This window comes from Panthera onca, chromosome X (genome assembly GCF_046562875.1).
Source record: "Panthera onca isolate mPanOnc1 chromosome X, mPanOnc1 haplotype 2, whole genome shotgun sequence".
In the NCBI taxonomy this organism is placed as follows: Eukaryota; Metazoa; Chordata; class Mammalia; order Carnivora; family Felidae; genus Panthera; species Panthera onca.
Genome location: NC_138357.1, coordinates 45938874 through 45958435, shown reverse-complemented (window position 1 = coordinate 45958435; position 19562 = coordinate 45938874). Strand labels below are relative to the sequence as shown.

The 19562-nt window shown below is 39.7% G+C and overlaps 2 protein-coding genes across 7 annotated transcripts; both read right to left on the bottom strand.

Annotated features, from left to right (window-relative positions):
* Window positions 1-470: 470 nt before the first annotated feature.
* On the bottom strand, window positions 471-3523 carry TCEAL5 (transcription elongation factor A like 5). 3 transcript variants are annotated; one of them, XM_081792543.1, is made up of 3 exons: window positions 3377-3522; window positions 2009-2090; window positions 471-1370 (listed from the first exon to the last, which is right to left on the bottom strand). In XM_081792543.1, the coding sequence occupies exon 3, from the start codon at window positions 1341-1343 to the stop codon at window positions 723-725; it is 621 nt and encodes a 206-aa protein (XP_081648669.1). In that variant the 5' UTR covers window positions 1344-1370; window positions 2009-2090; window positions 3377-3522; the 3' UTR covers window positions 471-722. The 3 variants fall into 3 exon arrangements, with proteins under 3 accessions (XP_081648669.1, XP_081648668.1, XP_081648670.1); XM_081792542.1 differs by having other exon boundaries at window positions 2023-2090; window positions 3377-3518; XM_081792544.1 differs by lacking the exon at window positions 2009-2090 and having other exon boundaries at window positions 3377-3523.
* Window positions 3524-15905: 12382 nt separating this feature from the next.
* On the bottom strand, window positions 15906-17526 carry LOC145714532 (protein BEX1-like). Of its 4 annotated transcripts, none has more exons than XM_081794113.1 (3): window positions 17452-17526; window positions 16899-16973; window positions 15906-16542 (listed from the first exon to the last, which is right to left on the bottom strand). In XM_081794113.1, exon 3 carries the CDS (start codon window positions 16535-16537, stop codon window positions 16151-16153), a length of 387 nt encoding a protein of 128 aa, XP_081650239.1. In that variant the 5' UTR covers window positions 16538-16542; window positions 16899-16973; window positions 17452-17526; the 3' UTR covers window positions 15906-16150. The 4 variants fall into 4 exon arrangements, with proteins under 4 accessions (XP_081650239.1, XP_081650238.1, XP_081650240.1 ...); XM_081794112.1 differs by having other exon boundaries at window positions 17377-17509; XM_081794114.1 differs by lacking the exon at window positions 17452-17526 and adding an exon at window positions 17218-17339.
* Window positions 17527-19562: the final 2036 nt, after the last annotated feature.

Here is a 19562-nt window from a genome sequence, read left to right as displayed (position 1 = left end):
AGTCAGCTCAATACAGCTCACATACTCAGTACCTCATCTGATCTTCTCCACAGCCCTGGAAGAGAAGTTTTATCCCCATTTCACAGATGACAAGACTGTTACAGAAATGGATCTGTAATAACTCTCAAGTTAATTCCTCCAGTTTTGAGTCCCAGAGGGAATGTGAATATAACACATCATTCACATCGTGCCAAAGTAATTTTAAGTGTCTCCACTGCCTTCATAAACTCACTGAACTGTTATTTTGATTGCTTTGTATGTGTTTTCCCATTTTTACATCTTTTATTATTTATTTTATGGCAAAAGTAATCTATGTTTTTTCAGGAAAAAAGCAGATAAGAGAAGATAATCTCTTCCATTGCCACTACACAGAGAAAGCCACCATTTCTCTTTTGATATACTCAGTTTTCCCTACTCATGGATGTATTATGTAACTATTTTTTTTTTCAAAAATGGGCTGATGCTGTATATGCGGTTCTGAAAACTGTTTTTTTATTATTATTTTACAATGTACCATGAACATATTTTCCATGCACATGGGTGAAAGTTCCCTACTTAAAGACAGAGTGCTGCAGTTGGGTGAAGGCTGCTGGTAACCGAGAGTGACACCTAAAGCAAAGTATCAGCATAAGGTTAAAGCACATAGCCTGGCAAATGCCTACCAGGGAAAGCAGGGTCAGCAATATTCTCACTAGAGAAATCAGAATTGAAGGCCAAAGGCATTAAACATATGGGACATCTTCTAAGTCCTTCTGGCCCCTACCTCCACCCCTCATTCCTCTGACACCCCGTTGCCCCCTTGGGGCAAAGGGATCCTGTACATCTCTTTGCATCCAATGAAAACCACCCATTTTCTGTTTTTTCCTTAGCTCTTCCTGAGCCCTTGACACATCTCCACATTCTCTCATCATTTCCTCACTGCCCAAGTGCCTTTCCTGTAAGTCCTCCTGATAGTCCTTGGGGGAATCGTCTGTCCCCCTGTCCGTTTTTCTTTTTGCTTTTCTAGGCACATAATCTTCAGCTGGGCGCTTTTCGGCAGCCCGCGACTCACTCTCAGCCTTTGTCAGGGATTCTGGCTTGCCCTCACTGTGTGGTTTTCCCTCATTTTCAGACTTGCCCTGCTTTTCTTGCTTTTTCTCATCTTCTGGTTGTCCCTCATCATCTGACTGTCCCTCATTCTGGAGCTTTCCCTCATGCCCTGGCTTTCCCTTCACTTTCAGCTTTTCTTCCTCATCTGATTTTCCTTCATCTTCTGTATCTACTTCATCTTCTGGCTTTCCCTCGTTTTTGAGGTTTCCTTCATTTTCTGGCTTTCGTTCATTTTCTTTGTAGACCTTTTCCATGTTGAGATTCTCCCTCCTTTGCCTGTCCTAGGAGACAAAAAGGAGAACTTAGGTTGTATAATATAGTTCCTAAAAATATTTGCCTTTATGATTTAGAGTTTTCCTTACCCTACCCAAATTACAGGTGCACTCCTACCTATACATTTTTTCCCTTTCCTCCCCACTTCCACATGTTTACATGAGCCAGCCTTACAGAAACTTTCACAGGTGCTTCTCTCTACATTTAAGTGGGGTGTGCTGAGAACTGTATAAGAGCAGATTTGTCCCTAAACTTTGCTCTGGCCTTAGCAATGCCCAGGACAATTTTAAATGGGTAGTCCCAACTCACACTGACCTGCAGGAATCCTGGCCAGTTTCTTTTTTTCCTTGCCTGCAGTTGTAAGACTTCTAGAACTGCAGATATAACAGATAATGGCCAGTTCTCAGATTTCAGAGCTATTCTAATATCTTCAAGGGGCTTCACAGATGCCATGCCTCTTGTCTCTCACTTCTTTGTTCTTACCTTGGTCCTCACCAGCCATAAAGCACCATGTTCCTTCCCTTAGGGTCCTGACATAGGCCATGTATTCTGAGACTGCAGTAGGGTGGCTTGGAGGAAGGTTGTCCTCCCCAACCTCTGCTCAAGCTTAAGTCACTGCTACTCCCAGGGGTCCTGGGACAGTTACCTTCTCCCACTGACCTGCACTGATACTGCAGGTCTTTCCTTTTCTTGTTTGGGTTGGTGCCTACAACTACCGACCTGAAGACCTATAAAGAGACAAGAGACAGATGGTAAATGAGAAGTGAATGACTGGCAACTGAGACGCTGTTTCTTTTCACACTATAGTTGTCAACACTTTCCCAACTCGCGCCACCCCCCCATCCTTTTCCTTGCTTCCCGGATCCCCCTTTACAGCCCTTCCCTAATACCTCCATTTTCTACCACTGGGCAATGGCAGAGAACAATTATTTCCAAAGAGTTACTATGTTTCTGAATCTTCCTCCCAAATTTATATCTGATTTGTTCTTGCACTAAAATGAGTGAGGTTCAGGACAGTGATGTTCAGAAGGCAGATCCTGCTGGGCTCAGGTATCTGCCTTCCCAACCCCCCACTCCAGGGTGCCCACATAGCACAAAGTCCATCACGTTTCTGAAAATGATGAAGATAGAGTCAGGAGGCAGGACTGAAACGTCCAGAGCATTCCTGACACCCCTTGCCTCTCTACATACGAAGAATACCACGTTTTCCTACAATGCAAGAGACAAATTATTTCCAAATTCAGTAGATTTGGCTCATCTTATCTCCTGTTAGTGTTCTTTAGTTTAGAAGCCACTCCTCCCCAACAGGGAGCTGCAGACTGAACCTCTGTCTCCCTTCTTTGCAGCACCTCCTCCCCCCTCCCCCGCTACCTGCAGGCCATCATTTTCGGCTACAAAATGGACGGAAGTTGGAGAAAAGATGCAAATAACACAGGCCCTCCCCACCTTTGGCTCACAGGCTGTGCCATCCTCCAGCTGCTCGGCAGAGATCAGGCTATTTCCTCCTCATCGTCATCCCCCTCCCCCGGCCGTCTCCGCCAGACGTCTCTGGATAACCTGCCTCCTAGGAGATCCCAGTTGGTACCCAGTCTCAACCCCTTGTCCCTCTCCACCTCCTCCCGCCAAGCCCTGGATTTCTTGTACCAAATATATACCCATTGGGAAAAGAAGGGATAGAGAGAATCCAGTCCTGGACCCGCTCGGGTCTTTGCCTTTTGCCATCCCCCACCCCAGGGGTCTGCAGGTGCCTGTGGATTTGTAGCCCTTCCAGAGAGATGCCTCCGTCTCCTCACATTTCTTTCTGCCATAAGCCCACATTTATCCGGGGAAATAAGAGTTGGTACCCAGACCTCTCCCTGAACACTCATACAATTTCCTGCGCCAGAATGAATGGTGGTGGGAGGGGGTGGCATCTGGAAAGCAGACAGGATCCTTTGTAGCCTCTATCAGTTACCATCCCTACCCCAGTGCACCACCCCCCGCCCCCCGCAACTTCTCCTCTGGTTGTACCGACCTGCAGGGCTATAGGGCAGCTGCCCTCTGTCCCTCAGTCTGAAATCTTTCTCCACGGAAATAGGGAGCTGGTACCTGGAGGAGAGGGACTTCTGCACACGTAGGCCTCTGATCACGTGAAGAAAACGTCACCAGTGGGCTCGGGTCCCTAGTTCCCCTCCCACCAGCAGAAAGTGCGTCAGGAGCCAGCCCACTTCTTCCCTTCACTAGCCCCCTTCCGCCTCGCTCTGCTTAAGTCCCCTCCTCTCACCGTTTGAGCCCCTGTCACTCATTTTGGTCTTTGCTATTCCCAAAGATCAAATGTGGCCCCTTCTCCCTGTGGTATGTGTTTGTTCTGTTTTATCAAGGAAGAGCTACATTTTCTCCTAGCGCAACTGGTCACTGGTACATTTCTGAGGATTGTTTTTTCTTTCTCTCCTTTGATCTCAGAGCACCTACCCCGTCCCGTCAATCTACTCAACTTAGCCACTGATTTTCGTTTCTCCTCTCCTCCAAATCTTCACATAACAGGTACATGATGGATTGCCAGGTAGGGAAACAGATAGTTGAAGTGGGGATTTTATTTTCTTCTAAATATTTTTTTTCAGTTTTATTTAATTTGCTCCCCTCAGCATGGGTTATTCTTATAAGCAAAAATTAAATAAAGCTATTTTCATTTGGGGCAAAGAATGTGTTTAGGATAGAAAAAAAACCAACAAGTTTCCAAAATTAAGTTCATTGCATTAATTTTTACTGTATGGAAAATGGCTTGAACTGGCTATACACAAAATATTTTTTTGTAATTTTCATAAATAGGTAGTTCTTCCATGTTCTACTAAAAATACATGTATTTATTGTGCCTAAACAATCACTGAGTGTTAAGTAGACTTGCTGAAATCTGATGGCGGACACAATATCAATCTTGAACATTTGGTCCATGGCTATTTTCATTCAGAAGTTTAGCTGTTGTGGAAAGGCGGCTGAGGATCTGAGGGATGCAGATATGGTCTGATTTTCCCTGCCCTTCCAAGAAGCGGGGAATATGCAGTTTCCAGATCCCCTTCTCACCTTCCAGAGCCTCTCATCCTTTGCATTCAGGCACCTGACTATTGCTTACTCCAAAACGAACATGGAGAGATGACCATGGTAGTGACCTGAGTAAATGTCTTTGGATCCTTCCCTCCTTCTTCCAAATTCTCACAGAAGTAAGTCAACCCCAGCAGAGATGGGAATGCTATCCTAACAACTGAAAACCAAGACACATCCCTTCCAGCCCCCTGCAGTGGAAGGTTTCTATAAAACCCAGAGAAATGATTGCTTTAGGGAGAGCCTCCATACCTGCCTGTTCTCTGCCCTTATTCAGAGTGTCCAAGTGGAAGTTTCTTTGACCCTGTCTGCTGCCTACTGCTTGACTTAGGAGGTGATGCCTGATGGGTTTCTAAATTGCAGTATCTTCACCAGAGCACCTAGGAAGCACCAAAGCACCTTGCATGCTGCAAGGTGTCTGCTTCCCAGTTCATACCCATCCTGTGCCCTCTGAGCCAGGTTTGGTTCAGTGTCTAAGGAAGTCTGACATGGTGACTGTACTGATTTACGTAGACCATGCATTCTCAACTGATGAAGTCTTGGACCACCTAAAATGGTATGCAAGGTTGCATATGCTTAGAAAGTACTAGAGTATGTGCACTTATGAAAAGATCTGTACCTAGGAACCAGAGAAACCCTGATACATGAGCAGATTGACATCATGGAAAAGCAGAAGCTACAGGTAGAGAAAAGATATAGAGGAGATGGAGAAGAAGCTACTTGGGAGTGAGAAAAGGAAAAGACAAATAGAAGCTGACCTATGTTGGGAATGCAAATTGGTGCAGCCACTCTGGAAAACAGAGTGGAGGTTCCTCAAAAAATTAAAAATAGACCTACCCTATGACCCAGCAATAGCACTGCTAGGAATTTACCCAAGGGATACAGGAGTACTGATGCATAGGGGCACTTGTACCCCAATGTTTATAGCAGCACTCTCAACAATAGCCAAATTATGGAAGGAGCCTAAATGTCCATCAACTGATGAATGGATAAAGAAATTGTGGTTTATATACACAATGGAGTACTACGTGGCAATGAGAAAGAATGAAATATGGCCCTTTGTAGCAACGTGGATGGAACTAGAGAGTGTTATGCTAAGTGAAATAAGTCATACAGAGAAAGACAGATACCATATGGTTTCACTCTTATGTGGATCCTGAGAAACTTAACAGAAACCCATGGGAGAGGGGAAGGAAAAAAAAGAGGTTAGAGTGGAAGAGAGCCAAAGCATAAGAGACTCTTAAAAACTGAGAACAAACTGAGGGTTGATGGGGGGTGGGAGGGAGGGGAGGGTGGGTGATGGGTATTGAGGGCACCTTTTGGGATGAGCACTGGATGTTGTATGGAAACCAATTTGACAACAAACTTCATATATTGAAAAAATAAATAAATAAATAAATAAATAAATAAATAAATAAAATGAGAAAAGGAAAAAAAAAAAAATCCTAGAAGCTGACCTATGTTAAAGTGAGAGCACTTTCTCCTTGGATTCCAGCATTCTTAACTAGAGAACCGTCTTAATCCTCTGGAATTATATTCAAAATGATGTGCATGTGTGTGTGGTTGGGAGCGATATGTACATTGTTACCGGGTGTGTATATTTGCCTAGGATAGGATCCACTAGTATCATAAGATGTTCAGACGGGTATGCAATATAAAAACAAGTGAAGGCCAACTGCCCTAGAGAATATACTTTTATAAATATCTTTTTTTTCAAATAGGACTCTATTTTTAGGAGAAATTAACATAACATAAAAATTAGTTATTTTAAAGTGTATAACTCAATGACATATAGTACATTCACAATGTTGTGAAACCGTCTCCTCTATTCCATTCCAAAATAATTTGCATTAACTCTGAAGGAGACCCCAAACCCATTAAGCAGTCACTACCAATTTTTCCCTTTTACTGGTTCCTAGCAATGACTAATCTGCTTTGTCTCCATGGAATTATCCAATTTAGATATTTCATATAAATGGAATCATGCAATATGTGACCTTTCATGTTTGGCTTCTTTCACTTAGCATAATATATTCAAGGTCCATTCACATTGTAGTATGTATAGTATTTCATTCCTTTTTATGGCTGAATAATATTTAATTGTATGCCCATATTGTATTCTGTTTAGCCATTCAATATTGATGGATATTTGGGTTATTTCCATGTTTCTACCATTATAAGTGCTGCCTTAAACACTTCTGTATAAGTGTTTGTGTGGGTGTATGTTTTTATTTCTCTTGGGTAATATTTAAGAATGGAATTGCTGGGTCATGTGGTAATTCTATGTAAAACTTTTTCAGGAACTGCCAAACTGCTCCACAGTGGCTGCAACATTTTGCACTCCTACCACCAATATATTAGGGTTCCAATTGCTCTCCATTCTCAAAGACAACTGTTAATTTTCACTTTTTTTATTTTTGCATTTTCCTAATGACTAATAATATTAAGCATCTTTTCTTGTATTTATCAGATATTTATCGATCTTCTTTGGAGAAATATCTATTCAAGACCCTTTTCCATTTTTTAAATTGGCTTGCTTGTCATTTTCTTATTGAATTATAAGAGTTCTTCATATATTCTGGATACAAAACCCTTTTCAGATATATGATTTGCAAATATTTTCTTCCATTCTGTGGATTGCTTTTTTACTTTCTTGAAAGTGTCTTCTTATCCACAGAAGTTTTTAATTTTTATGAAGTCCAATTTATATGTTTTTCTTTTTTGTTGTTCTTCTTTTTGATGTCATATCTAAAACTTCATTGCCAAATTCAAGGACATGAAGATTTATACCTTTGTTTTCTTTCAAGAGTTTTAAAGTTTATCTCATATATTTAGCTCTTTGATACATTTTGAGTTAATTTTTGTATATTGTGTGAGTTTATTTTTTTAAATGACTTTATACAATTTAAAGGTTCTTTTGATTGCAGAACACAACACACTGTCACAAAAATAGATAGAAGGCAGAACCCTTTGTTACTTATAGCTCCAAAAGAGAGAAAGTTAGTTGCCAAGCAGAGCTACAGGCATTACACCTGAATAACAGCTAGTTGGATCTCTCAAGGGCAGTTTATGTATTACAAATTAGGTGGGGCTAGCTACATTTTTCTGGACCTTTGAGGATTGGCTAATTTGAATAATTTCTCAGGCTCCAGGGCATAGAGGCTGTTCTTAGTTGTCTGGAACCTGGCCCATGGGCTAATAGGGCTTGTGCATAGTGTCCCAGAGTGTGAATGCATGATCTGGGAAGTGGTAGAAGTGTATACTTTATCATCTGTTCATGAAGGGCAACTAACCAGCCTCTAGCCAGGGCCTCACAATTGACTCGACAGCATTTTTACAAAAATAAAATAAAATAAAATAAAATAAAATAAAATAAAATAAAAATAAAAAAGATGATGTAGTTGATGACTAGATGTCTTGACATCCATCTTGAACTCCATTGTTGGGATATTTGAGTGGCTCAAATAGTAAAAAAGATTTACAGAGAGCAGGACATAAGTTGCCTTAAACAACATAAAAGACCTTTTATTATGAGAATAAAAAGGAAGAAAACAAGTAGAAGAATAAGAAGTTCTTATAGGCCAGACATAACCAAGGTAGATGAGGGGTGGTCTAGGAGGTAGTTGCCTCATGAGGCAAGCAATAATCTCCATTAATTTTTAAAATGGCATTAATAGTTATAACTTCTACAAGATTTCCCCTTTAGATATGGAAGTGTAGAAGTATACAGTATACCTTTTGGCAGAGAGAAAAACATATACCAGGGTCATGAACTAAATAAATAATGAACTGAAGAAATGTAATAGAATCCCCAATATCAAAGAAAGAAAAACAATAAATATATTGTGTTCAATTTGTCAGTATTTTAGGAAAGACAGCATATAGGCATTGTTGAAACGATGGTCTCCGTGTCTGAGGTGAAGTCTTCCCCTGTTTAGAGAGCAAAGTCATCTCCAATGTAAGATCTTTGACTGGGACCATGTTATCTGAAGAAACATCATTTCCAGTGGCAGGCTTCTGGATTGGGGTGATGTCATCTAGGATGTGGGACTGTGGTATTATTTACAAGTAGATACCTACTCGGGTTGATGCAAGTCATGTTTTCATGGTTCTGGTATTATAAGGAGGCTGGGATGTGTGTAGACTCTAAAGGCAATGTTGGGCCTGGAAGACTGACTTGCAAATTTCTTTTTTAATTATGATAAGTTATCATAATATAAAATTTTCCTTCTTAACCATTTTTTAGTACACATATCAGTGGCATTAAGTACACTCACATTGTTGTGCAACCATCACCACCATCCATCTCCAGAACTTTCTTTGTCTCCCCAAACTGAAATTTTGTACCCATTAAACTAACTCCCCTTGCCCCACTCTCTTTATGCCCTGGCAAGCACCATTCTGCTTTCTGTCCCTAAGTGTTTGACTACTTTAGGGATTTTGAATAAATGAAATCACGAATCTTTTTCTGTCTGGCTTATTTCACTTAGCATAATGTCTTCAAGTTTTATCCATATTGTAGCATGTGTCACAATTTCATTCCTTTTTAAGACTGAATAATGTTCCATTTTATGTATATACTACATTTTGTTTATCTATTTATCTGTCAATGGACATTTAGGTTGTTTCCAACTTTTTCTCCCAGTTTATCGAGAGATAATTCACACACATTAGTGTATAAGTTTAAGATAGCATGATGCTTTGATTTACATATATTGTGAAATGATTACCACAGTAAGCTTAGTGAACATTCATCATCTCATACAGGTACAATAAAAAAAAGAAAAGAATTTCTCCTTGTGATGAGAACACCTAGGATCTACTCTCTTAATAACTTTTCTATAAATCATACAGCAGTGTTAACTATAGTCATCACACTTTACATTACATCCCCATGACTTATTTATTTTATAAATGGAAATTTTTACCTTTTGACCACTTTTCTACAATTTTTCCCTCCCCTCACCCCCACTGCTGGTAACCACAAATCTGATCTCTTTTCCTATGAATTTGGTGGATTTAATGTATGTTATCAATGTTTTATAGCTTTCAATGTGCAGGTCTTGAATATCTTTGCCAAATTTATCCCTAAGTATTTCATATTTCTGATGCTATTGTAAATGATATTGTTTTAAATTTTAATCTGGCTGTTCATTGTTGTACAGGACTGAATATTTTCCCCCAAAATTCATGTCTACCCAGCACTTCAAAATGTGATCTTATTTGTAAATAAGGTCTTTGTGGATGTAATTAATTAAGAATTGAGATGAGGGGTGCCTGGCTGGCTCAGTTGGTAGAGCTTGGAACTCTTGATCTCAGGGTTGTGAGTTTGAGCCCCATGTTGGGCATAGAGATTACTTAAAAATAGAATATTAAAAAAAAGAGTTGAGAAATATCATAGTGGCTTAGGGTGGGCCCTAAATCCAATGGATGTATCCTTAGAAGAAACAAAGAACACATAGACAGACATACAGAAGAGAAGCAAAAATTAGAGTTAAAGTTGCCACAAGTCAAGGACTGTCTGAGGCCACTAGAAGCTGGAACAAGTAAGGAGGGATTCTTTTCTAGAGAATTTCAGAGAGAACATAGCACTACTTACACCTTGATTTGGACTTCTGGCCTACAAAACTATAAGAGAACACATTTCTGGGTGTTTTTTTTAAGCCACCAAGCTTATGGTAATTTGTTATAGCAGTCTCAGAAAATTAGAAAAACAACTAAATTTGTATTTCAATCTTGTATCCTGCAACCTTTCTGAACTTATTTATTAGCTCAAGTAGCTTTTTATATATTACATAGAATTACTACATAGATAATAGTTTTCTAGGAGTATTTTCTATTTCTTCCTTTGCAATCTGTATGACTTTTATTTCTTTCTCTTATTGTACTGACTAAAACTTCTGGTATAATTTTAAATATAATTTATGAAAGTGTTTATTTTGCTTCGTTTTTCATCTTAGGTGGGAAACATTTAGTCTTTACATACACATCATTATGTATAATTTTTGTAGATGTAGTTTATCAGGTTGAGGAAGGTCTCTTCTATATGTGGTTGCTGACTATTTTAATCAGTAATAATTCTTTCAATTTTAGCAAATGTTTTTTCATCACCCATTAAGATTATCGTATGTTTTTTTCTCTTTTATGTTAACGTAGTGAATTACAATGATTTTCTAATTTAACACTATCTTGAATCCTTGGGATAAACCTTACTTAGTAATGGTGTATTATGTTTTGTATATATAACTGAATTTTAAAAAGGGCAGGTGCCTGGATGGCTCAGACAGTTGAGTGCCTGGCTCAGGTCATGATCCGAGGGTCATGGGTTTGAGCCCCATGTCAGGCTCTGCACTGAGTGTGGAGCCTACTTAAGATTCTCTCTCTCTTGAGGAGAGCACCTTTTGGGATGAGCATGGGTGTTGTATGGAAACCAGTTTGAAAATAAATTTCATATTAAAAAAAACATAAAAACAACCAAAAACCAAATATTCTCTCTCTCTCTCTCCCCTGCTCATGCTCTCTCTCTCTCTCTCAAAAAAAAAAAATGAACATATATGTTCATGAAGGAGATTAGTTTATGGTTATCTTTCCTTGTAACATAATTGTCTGGTTAGTTATCCGAGTAATTTTAGCCTCATAGGGTGAGTTGGGAGCTATTCCTTCCTTTTCAATTTTCTAAAAGATTTTGAATAGAATTGGTATTATGTAATTCCTAAATGTTTGGTAGAATTACCAGTTAAGCCATCTTGACCTATGGTTTTCTTTAGAGGAAGTATTTTAAATAAAATTTCCATTTACTTTCATGGTGAGCATAGCTTAATGTATAAAATTGTCAAATCACTATGCTGTATACCTGAAACTAATATAACATTGGATACCAAAAATACTTCAAATAAAAAACTTTTTTTAAAGATTTCTGTTTATTTAATAGGTATAGAGCTTCCTTCTATTCTAATATGTATGTTCAGTGCTATAAATTTCTGCCCAAGTGGTGCTTTTGCCACATCTCACAAATTACTATTTGTTGAATTTTCATTTTCATTCAGTTCAAAATGCCTTATAATTTCCTCTTTGATTTCTTTCTTTGGTTATTTAGACATGTGCTGTTTGATGTTAGTTCAAATATTTGGGATTTTTCCAGATATCTTTCTGTTATTAGTTTCTCATTTAATTCCATTTTGCTCAGAAAACATATATTTTATGATATGAATCCTATTAAAATTTTTGAAACTTACTTTTTGGCCCTGAATATGGACTATCTTGGTAAGTGTTCCTTGTGCAAATGAAGCAAAGGTACATTCTACTGTTGTTGGTGGCAAGTTCTACAATTGTCAACTAGATAAGTTGTTTCATAGTGTTCTTCAAGCCATATATGTTCTTGCTGATTGTCTACTTGTTCTATCAATATTTTAGAGAAGGTGTTGAAATCTCTGACTGTAATTGTGGATTTGTCTGCTTCCCTTGCAGTGCTATCAGTTTTTCCTTCATCTATTTTAAAGCACTGTAACATGTGAATGTTAACGATTGCTATGTCCTTTTGACAAACTTAGCACTTAAAATTATGTAATGACTTTCTATAACTGTAATATCCCTGGTATTATTACTATTTTTTTTAAATATTTATTTTCAGAGAGAAAGAGCAGGGGAGGGGCAGAGAGAAAGAGGGAGACAGAGAACCTCAAGCAGGATTTGCACTGTTTGTATAGAGCCTGATATGGGGTTCAAACCCACAAACTGTGAGATCATGACCTGAGCCAAAATCAAGAGTTGGATGCTTCACTGACTGAACCACCCAGGTGCCCCATCCCTGATACTATTCTCTGCCTTGAAATTTATTGTATCTGAATCAATATTGCCACTCAAGCTTTGTTTTGATTGATGTTAAGATTGCTCATTGTTTTTCCGTTCCTTGTAATCAATTTGTATCTTTAAATTTAAAATACGGTTTTTATAGGCAGCATATATTTGTCTTCCTTTTATATACAATCTGATAATATCTGGTTTATATTTGAGGTATTTAGACAATTTACATGAATGCAATTATTGATGTTGATTTGTTTGGGCTTAAATCAATCATCTTGCTATTTGTTTCCATTTGTCCCATCTGCTCTTTGTTCTTTTTCCTCTAACATTTTTCATTGACTATTTGAAGATTCCATTTTATCTCATATGTTGGCTCATCAGCTACAACTTTTTACATGATTGTTTTAAGGTTTATACATTTTTAACATTTCAGAATCTACCTTCAAGTGATATTAATGTATAGAATAAGAACTTCAAAATCCTGTACTTCTGTTAACCCTCTCCTGGTCTTTGTGCTGTTATTGACATACCTTTTACTTCTACATATGCTATAAATCCTACAATACACAGTAAGCTGGGGGCAATTAGAAGGCTCTTATTTCAATTAACTTTCCCAACTCTCTGACGTTAAATAACTGAAAACTGTTGTTTCATGTATTTTGTCCCGGTTTTAGTTGTTTCAGTTAGGGAGGTAAATCCATACCGTTATTCCATTTTCACTTGAAGCATAAATATGGCTTTGTGTTTTAAATGATAGTTAATCATGAAGGATTTATTTTGCCTCTAACCAAAGTTTCCTATGCTACCTGGACTCCTGTAAGAGTCCAGTGTCTGTGTATTCTCCCTGCTCTGCCTGACTAGAAAGTTCAAATTGCACTGCTTTCTTTGGTCACATGGTGGCCTTTAAATTTATTTTCTGAATTTCCTTCAATTGAATTGAATTTTTGAAAACAAACAGTAATTATTTTTATTCAAAAGTTATGAAACATTATTTGCATTATTATCTCAATTTAAATAAGGATTCCAAGATGTACATACTTGTTTATCAGTTGCTGAATACCAGTAAATCCATACTTACTTTGTTGAATTTTTCATTCACCAGATACCTACTAGATGTGCATGATATGCTAAAACTCCAATGGCCCACCACATATCTATATCTCAAGCCTCTTTCTTGCACATCCTTTTTTTTTTTTTTTTTTTTTTTTTGAGAACCAGGGTACAATCCCTAATCTCACTGCCTTCTCTTTATTAAAATTTTTAGGCACTTATGGGAATAATTTGTTCTTCTTTTCATGGACAATGGCCAGAGGGAGAAAAGGAGACTCACTACACAACACATAGAAATGATATAAATGGGCAAATATATGTCTGTTTCCCTTGAGGGAACCTAATGCTCTGTTTCCTTACTGGCTTTCGCTCACTTTCTGCTGGTTGTTTGTTACCTGAACGTTGTATAGGGAGCCTAACCACTCACATACTACTCCCTCAGATGTCCCTTCAGATCCAAACACTAACAACCAAGGGAAGCTGGTTAACAGCAGGGTCTCTCTTCAAAGACTAGGATCCTGAACTGATCCTTCTCTGAGGTTAACAAGGCAACTTGGATCTGCCTTACATGGAAGAGATGTACATTTTTCTAGGCATATACATGCTTAAACTTCTATTACAGTATGGCATGAGTTCATATGTGAGCTTCCACTTTTTCTTCAAGGCTGAAGAATATCCTTAGGCCAGTGAATCTAGGATGCTTCTGTTTTCCAGAAAATCTGGTGCTAATATTAACAATCAAGTTTAGGAAGTATGGTAGGGCATATGCTTATCTGTTCATCAGTTCACCTGCCCTTTCAACTCTAGCTTTTCTCTGTATGAACTTGTCTTGCATGAATGTGCCTTATATCTCAAGCACCTGGAGGAGGGAGGGCTTTGGAATTGCTTAGGCATCTGATTCATGATGTCTGGGGGTTGCCGTTACATGGTTTTCACCTGCCTATCCATTTTTTCCTTGGGTTTCATAACTGCTATTGTGACATTATATTCCAGAGCAGGGGTTAGCAATTTTTTTCTGTAAGGGCTAGATAATAAAATATGTACACTTTGCGGGCAGGCAAAACTGTTTCTTTCACAACTATTCAACTCTGCCACTGTAGTGCAGACAGTATGTAAATTCCTAAGTATGGCTGTATTCCAATAAGAACTTATTTATGGACACTAAGATTTGGATTTCATATAATTTTTACATGTCAAAAAATATTCTTGATTTTTTTTCAACCATTTAAAAACATGAAATTTATTCTTAGCTCATTGGACACAAAAATAATAGGCCAAATCTGGCTCTTAGATTGTGGTTTGCAAACTTCCATTTTAGAATCTGAACTTCTTTAAATTTTTTTATGTTTATATTACTTTTGAGAGAGAGAGAGACAGAGAGAGAGAGACAGAGAGACAGAGAGAGAAGGAGCAGAGAGAGGGAGACACGAGATCCAAAACAGGCTTGAGGCTCCAAGCTGTCAGCACAGAGCTCGATGTAGGGCTTGAACTCACAAACCGTGAGATCATAACCTGAGCTGGAGTTGGTGTTCAACAAACTGAGCCACCCAGGCACCCCTAGAATCCTAACTTCTAAGTTTATTTCCACAAGACTGTCTTCATATATAATATATATTTCACCTACATAGCACACTCCAAGGCAACTTCATTTCCCAAGTTCTATTGGAACTTAAACCCAACAGTCCTCCAATGGACTTCTCATAATTACCCACATTTGGGTATTCGTTGACATAATCTCCTGGCATTCAACTCAATGTAGGTTAATTCTTTATATTCCTAAATTTCAGGGGGCTGGAATGAGGAGGGACTGTCTCAGACTGAAAGTGAGCTGTGTTCCCTTACACATCCTGTATAGTCTAATGAACTAAGGGGGTTTCTTAGGAAAGAACTACACACCTACAGACATAGAGAACTAGACAGATAAGGTCTTTTCATGAAGCTAAAAAAGGAGAGGGAATTTACACTTTTATAGAAGAGTGAGGATTCACTTTATTGAGTGTTCTAGAAAAAAAAAATCAGTGGGATTTCCTCACCTTGAGGACTCCTGAACTGATGTACTCAGGGGAGAAGATGGGAATGGGGCACAGTAGCAGAGGAATGGAAGTACTTACCTCTTAGTCTACTAGACTTGTTTGGGAGTATAGGGAAGAACTGGCTTTGGAAACTTCCTCAAATAGCTGAAAGGGATATCTAGAGTTGGGTCATGCACACATTCCAGTGGGAACAAGAACTTGGAGAAAGCTTACACTTATTGCTTCACCAAGTACACACAGCAGCCCTTGGAGTTATCATCATCCTTCTGATGAGTATGATTTTTAAAAAGACGTATCTCTTATCACTATTAGTTTATACTTCTAAATAGAAAACCAGAGGTAAGCTAAAACAGATTCTGTCACAAGTTTTTGTGTAAGTGCCCACATTGTTTTTAAAGGTGGTTAAGCTCTTTCATTAGTAATGTGTTTAGTTCTGAAATGAAATATAGGTAAGAAAATTAAAATTATTCATAATTCTACCATAAAGAGATAAACACTTTAACTTTTTACTTTATATATTCTTAGACTGTCTTCGTATACAAAATATAAGAGATCTGAAATAGAAAAGAATACAGAGAATGCCTTTTTAAACTGCTTTATTAACTTCACAATATATAATGAGCATCTTGCCATTCAATAGGGTAAGACTCCCTTGCTGACAGAATCTTACACATTGGGTCAAAATACAATATTCAATCAGAAGTGGTCATAGGAGACGCACAAGAAACATGTTAACACTAAAAGGTTTACAACAAAGGTACACTGAAAACATATAAGTTTAGGTAGGTGTGTTTTCCTATTAACTTCAGAGAAAACATCAGAATTCAAGGCATAAGACAAAACTCATCATGATGGTCATGGTGAGGGGGGTCAGTACTAACTGCCCGCAGACTGTAACTGAATTGTTTTTCCCTCAGCTTTTCCATCAGCTGTCTCACCTCCTCCCTAATCCTTTCCATATTCTCTTCTCTCATTCTTGCCTGTGGCTCTCCAAGCCTCTGAATCATGTCCCATCTATACTGCAGGATGGGCTGCCTAACACGGAACCGCCTACGATTTACTCTAGGCACACAATATTCACCAGCTTCCAAAGGGTGGACCAAGGGCTCTCCTTTATTTGCAACTTGCTCCTCTTCATTCTTTTTTTTGTTTTCCTGGTTGGCATTTTCCATGTGGAGATTTTTTACTGCTTGCTCGTCTTTGGACGCCATTGCTCCTAAGAGACAAAAGAAAGAGAAGGATTTATCAGGACTGATCAGCACCGAGGACAGAGGCCCTACTAGGCACATTCCAAGATTCAGCCCTGGATCTCTTAGGCCTTTTTAAAATTTCATTTTTCCCACCTGAGAGGCTCCCTACGCCCTCTAGGGGGCCCCCAGTAAGAGCCCTACCCACTCCCAGCCGCTCCTCTCCCCTCCCTCGCGCAAAGCCCACCATTTTCCCTGCCGATCCAAGCCCAGGCCTCTGCGGGCACCAAGATGGAGGACGGGCTGTTTGGTGGGGCGGGGGATTTGGGGGTCTCAGGGCTTTCCACACGTTCCCCCCGCCCCCCCCACTGTCCCCCACACCGACCTGGGCCTATCCTTGCAGTCTCCTCCTCCCGATTCTAGCCGCGAGTGCGCCGCTGCGACACTTAGACCCGCACACCTGCAGAGGGCGGGAGTAAGGGAGCGGGGACTGATGCAACCAGCGCTTGGGTCCAACCCGTCGCCACCCAGCCCTTCCTAGGCCCCGGGACCCTACGGCCGTCCCACCCCTACGCCAAGACGCCCCATGCCCCGCGCAGACCACCATTTTCTACACCAAGAAGGACGCGGGCGGGGCCGGGCGTGCAGGAGGCAGGTGTTTGCAAAGGGTCGTTGCCTCACAGCGGTCCAGCCTTCCACCCTACCATTTTCTGCGGCCAAACGCGGTCCGCAGCTGGGCGTGAGGCTGCGGTCCTTCCGCGGCTTCGCCCTCGGGCAGCTGGGACCCGAGGAGGGCTCCGCGGGCCGCGTGGGCTCTCCCACACCGAGCCCAGGGGACGCTCCCCCTCCTCCGGGTCCCTTACCTGCTCCCCCTCCGCCTCCTACCCTTTGGGGGTGCCCCTGTCCCGCACGCCCTCAGGGCCACCGGGAGCAGGTACCGAGAAGGGAGCGAGCGCCGGCCCAGTCTGACGCTAGAGCTAGGCGCTCGAGTCACCGTTGGCAGGTCACGTGAGGCCTTCGTCACCGCGAGCGGCACTACCCCCATCCCGCGCCCTTTGCTGCCCGCTAGGTGGCGCAAAGCTGATTGGTCTGCGCACCTTCCCTCTGCCGCCTCGTCCTTCGAAGCAACTCCAGGCTGGGCTCTGTGACTCTCCCTCTTTATATATTCCTGGGCTTTTCTCTGCTTGCCTGGTAAGGGCAGTATCTTCTCAGGGGTCTGTTGACCACTTCCAGTTCTTCTCTGGGGACTTGCTTCTTCCCCTTCTTTGCTCCAAGGATATGCTTTCTTCCACTTGCTGTCTTTTCTGCTACTAGTGCTCTCTCTCCATTTTCCCTCCACTTTTAAAATGTGTAGAAGAGGGGTGCCTGGGTGGCTCAGTCGGTTAAGCTTCCGACTTTGGCTCAGGCCATGATCTCATGGTCCGTGAGTTTGAGCCCCGCGTCGGACTTTGTGCTGACAGCTCAGAGCCTGGAGCCTGTTTCAGATTCTGTGTCTCCCTCTCTCTGACCCTCCCCCGTTCATGCTCTGTCTCTCTGTGTCTCAAAAATAAGTAAACATTAAAAAATTTTTTTAAATGCGTAGAAGAGATGAGTGAGGAAAAGAGCCCAGGAGAGTGGATTTTTAAAAATTCTTAATATCTGTTTTGTTCTTTTTATATTAAATCCTCCCAAATCAATATACTTTAGTTATTTTTATTTGAAAATAAGAATTAAAGTTGGGGGGGGGGGGGAACCCAACCATCTGTCTCTTCTGATAAGTCATTACATAAATATAGACTATACAGCCAGCTTCTTTTTTAGAACTTGGAAAAAAACAGGGCAGCTGATGGCTCCTCTTGTTAGGGGCCCCTAGATACCTGAAGCCCTTGCATGAGGTGAGCCAATTAGACCGTAGTGCAGCAGAGTCTTAATGAATTTTCAGAACTAAAACAATATCAAATATTAAAATTCCTTCATAAATTTAAAGTTCAAAAAGCAGTAAGTTTTTATTTACAAATCACATGATCATGTATTTAAAGAATCCTAAGGGATCTACAATAAGCCTACTATAGAACTAGTACTTTAATTTAGTGGGTTTGCAGTTATAGATAGATATTATAAAAATCCATTGTATTCCTGTGTTTTAGTGATGAATAATTGGAAATTGAAATTATTATCTATATATAATTATAATGATAAAATATATAATTTCATGATAGCTTCCAAAAAAGGTGAAATACTTAGGTATAAATTTGAAAAAACAAGGTCCTGGATCAGGAAATACAATACTGGTAAGCTAAATTCTCTCCAAATCAATCTATAAATTTAGTGTATTCAAAATCAAAATTTCAGCAGCCATATTTGTATACCTTGACAAAATTACCCTCAAATTTATATGTAAACGAGAAAGACCTAGTATAAACAAAATAATTTGAAAAAAAAAAACCCACAAATGTGGAGAATTATACCATTTGATTTATAGACGTAAAATGTAATAAAAGTAGGGGTGCCTGGGTGGCTCAGTCGGTTAGGCATCCGACTTTGGCTTAGGTCATGATCTCCCTGTTTCTGAGTTCGGCCTGCATCGGGCTCTGTGCTGACAGCTCAGAGCCTGGAACCTGCTTCAGATTCTGTGTCTCCTCCTCTCTGCCTCTCCCGTGCTCATGGTCTGTCTCTCTCTGTCTCTCAATAATAAATGAATGTTTAAAAAAAATTAAAGATGTAGTAAAAGTAGAGTAGTAATGGAATATACATAGAAATTGAATTTAAATTTAAAAATTTCTGCTCTATGAAAGATATGGTTAAGAAACGAGGTGGGAAACCAAGAAAAAAATATGTGTAACCAACAAAATGTTTGTGTCCAGAAAATATATAAAGACCTTCTAAAATTCAAAATAAGGCAAGCAATGCAATGAAAAATGATCAAAAGATTTGAACAAGCATTTCAGAAAAGTACATGTACAAATCACCAAAGAGCTCATGGAAAGATGCTCAATGTTATTAATCATCAGGGAAAAGTAAAACAAACAAACAAAAAAAACCAATTAAATACCACTACACAACCATCAGA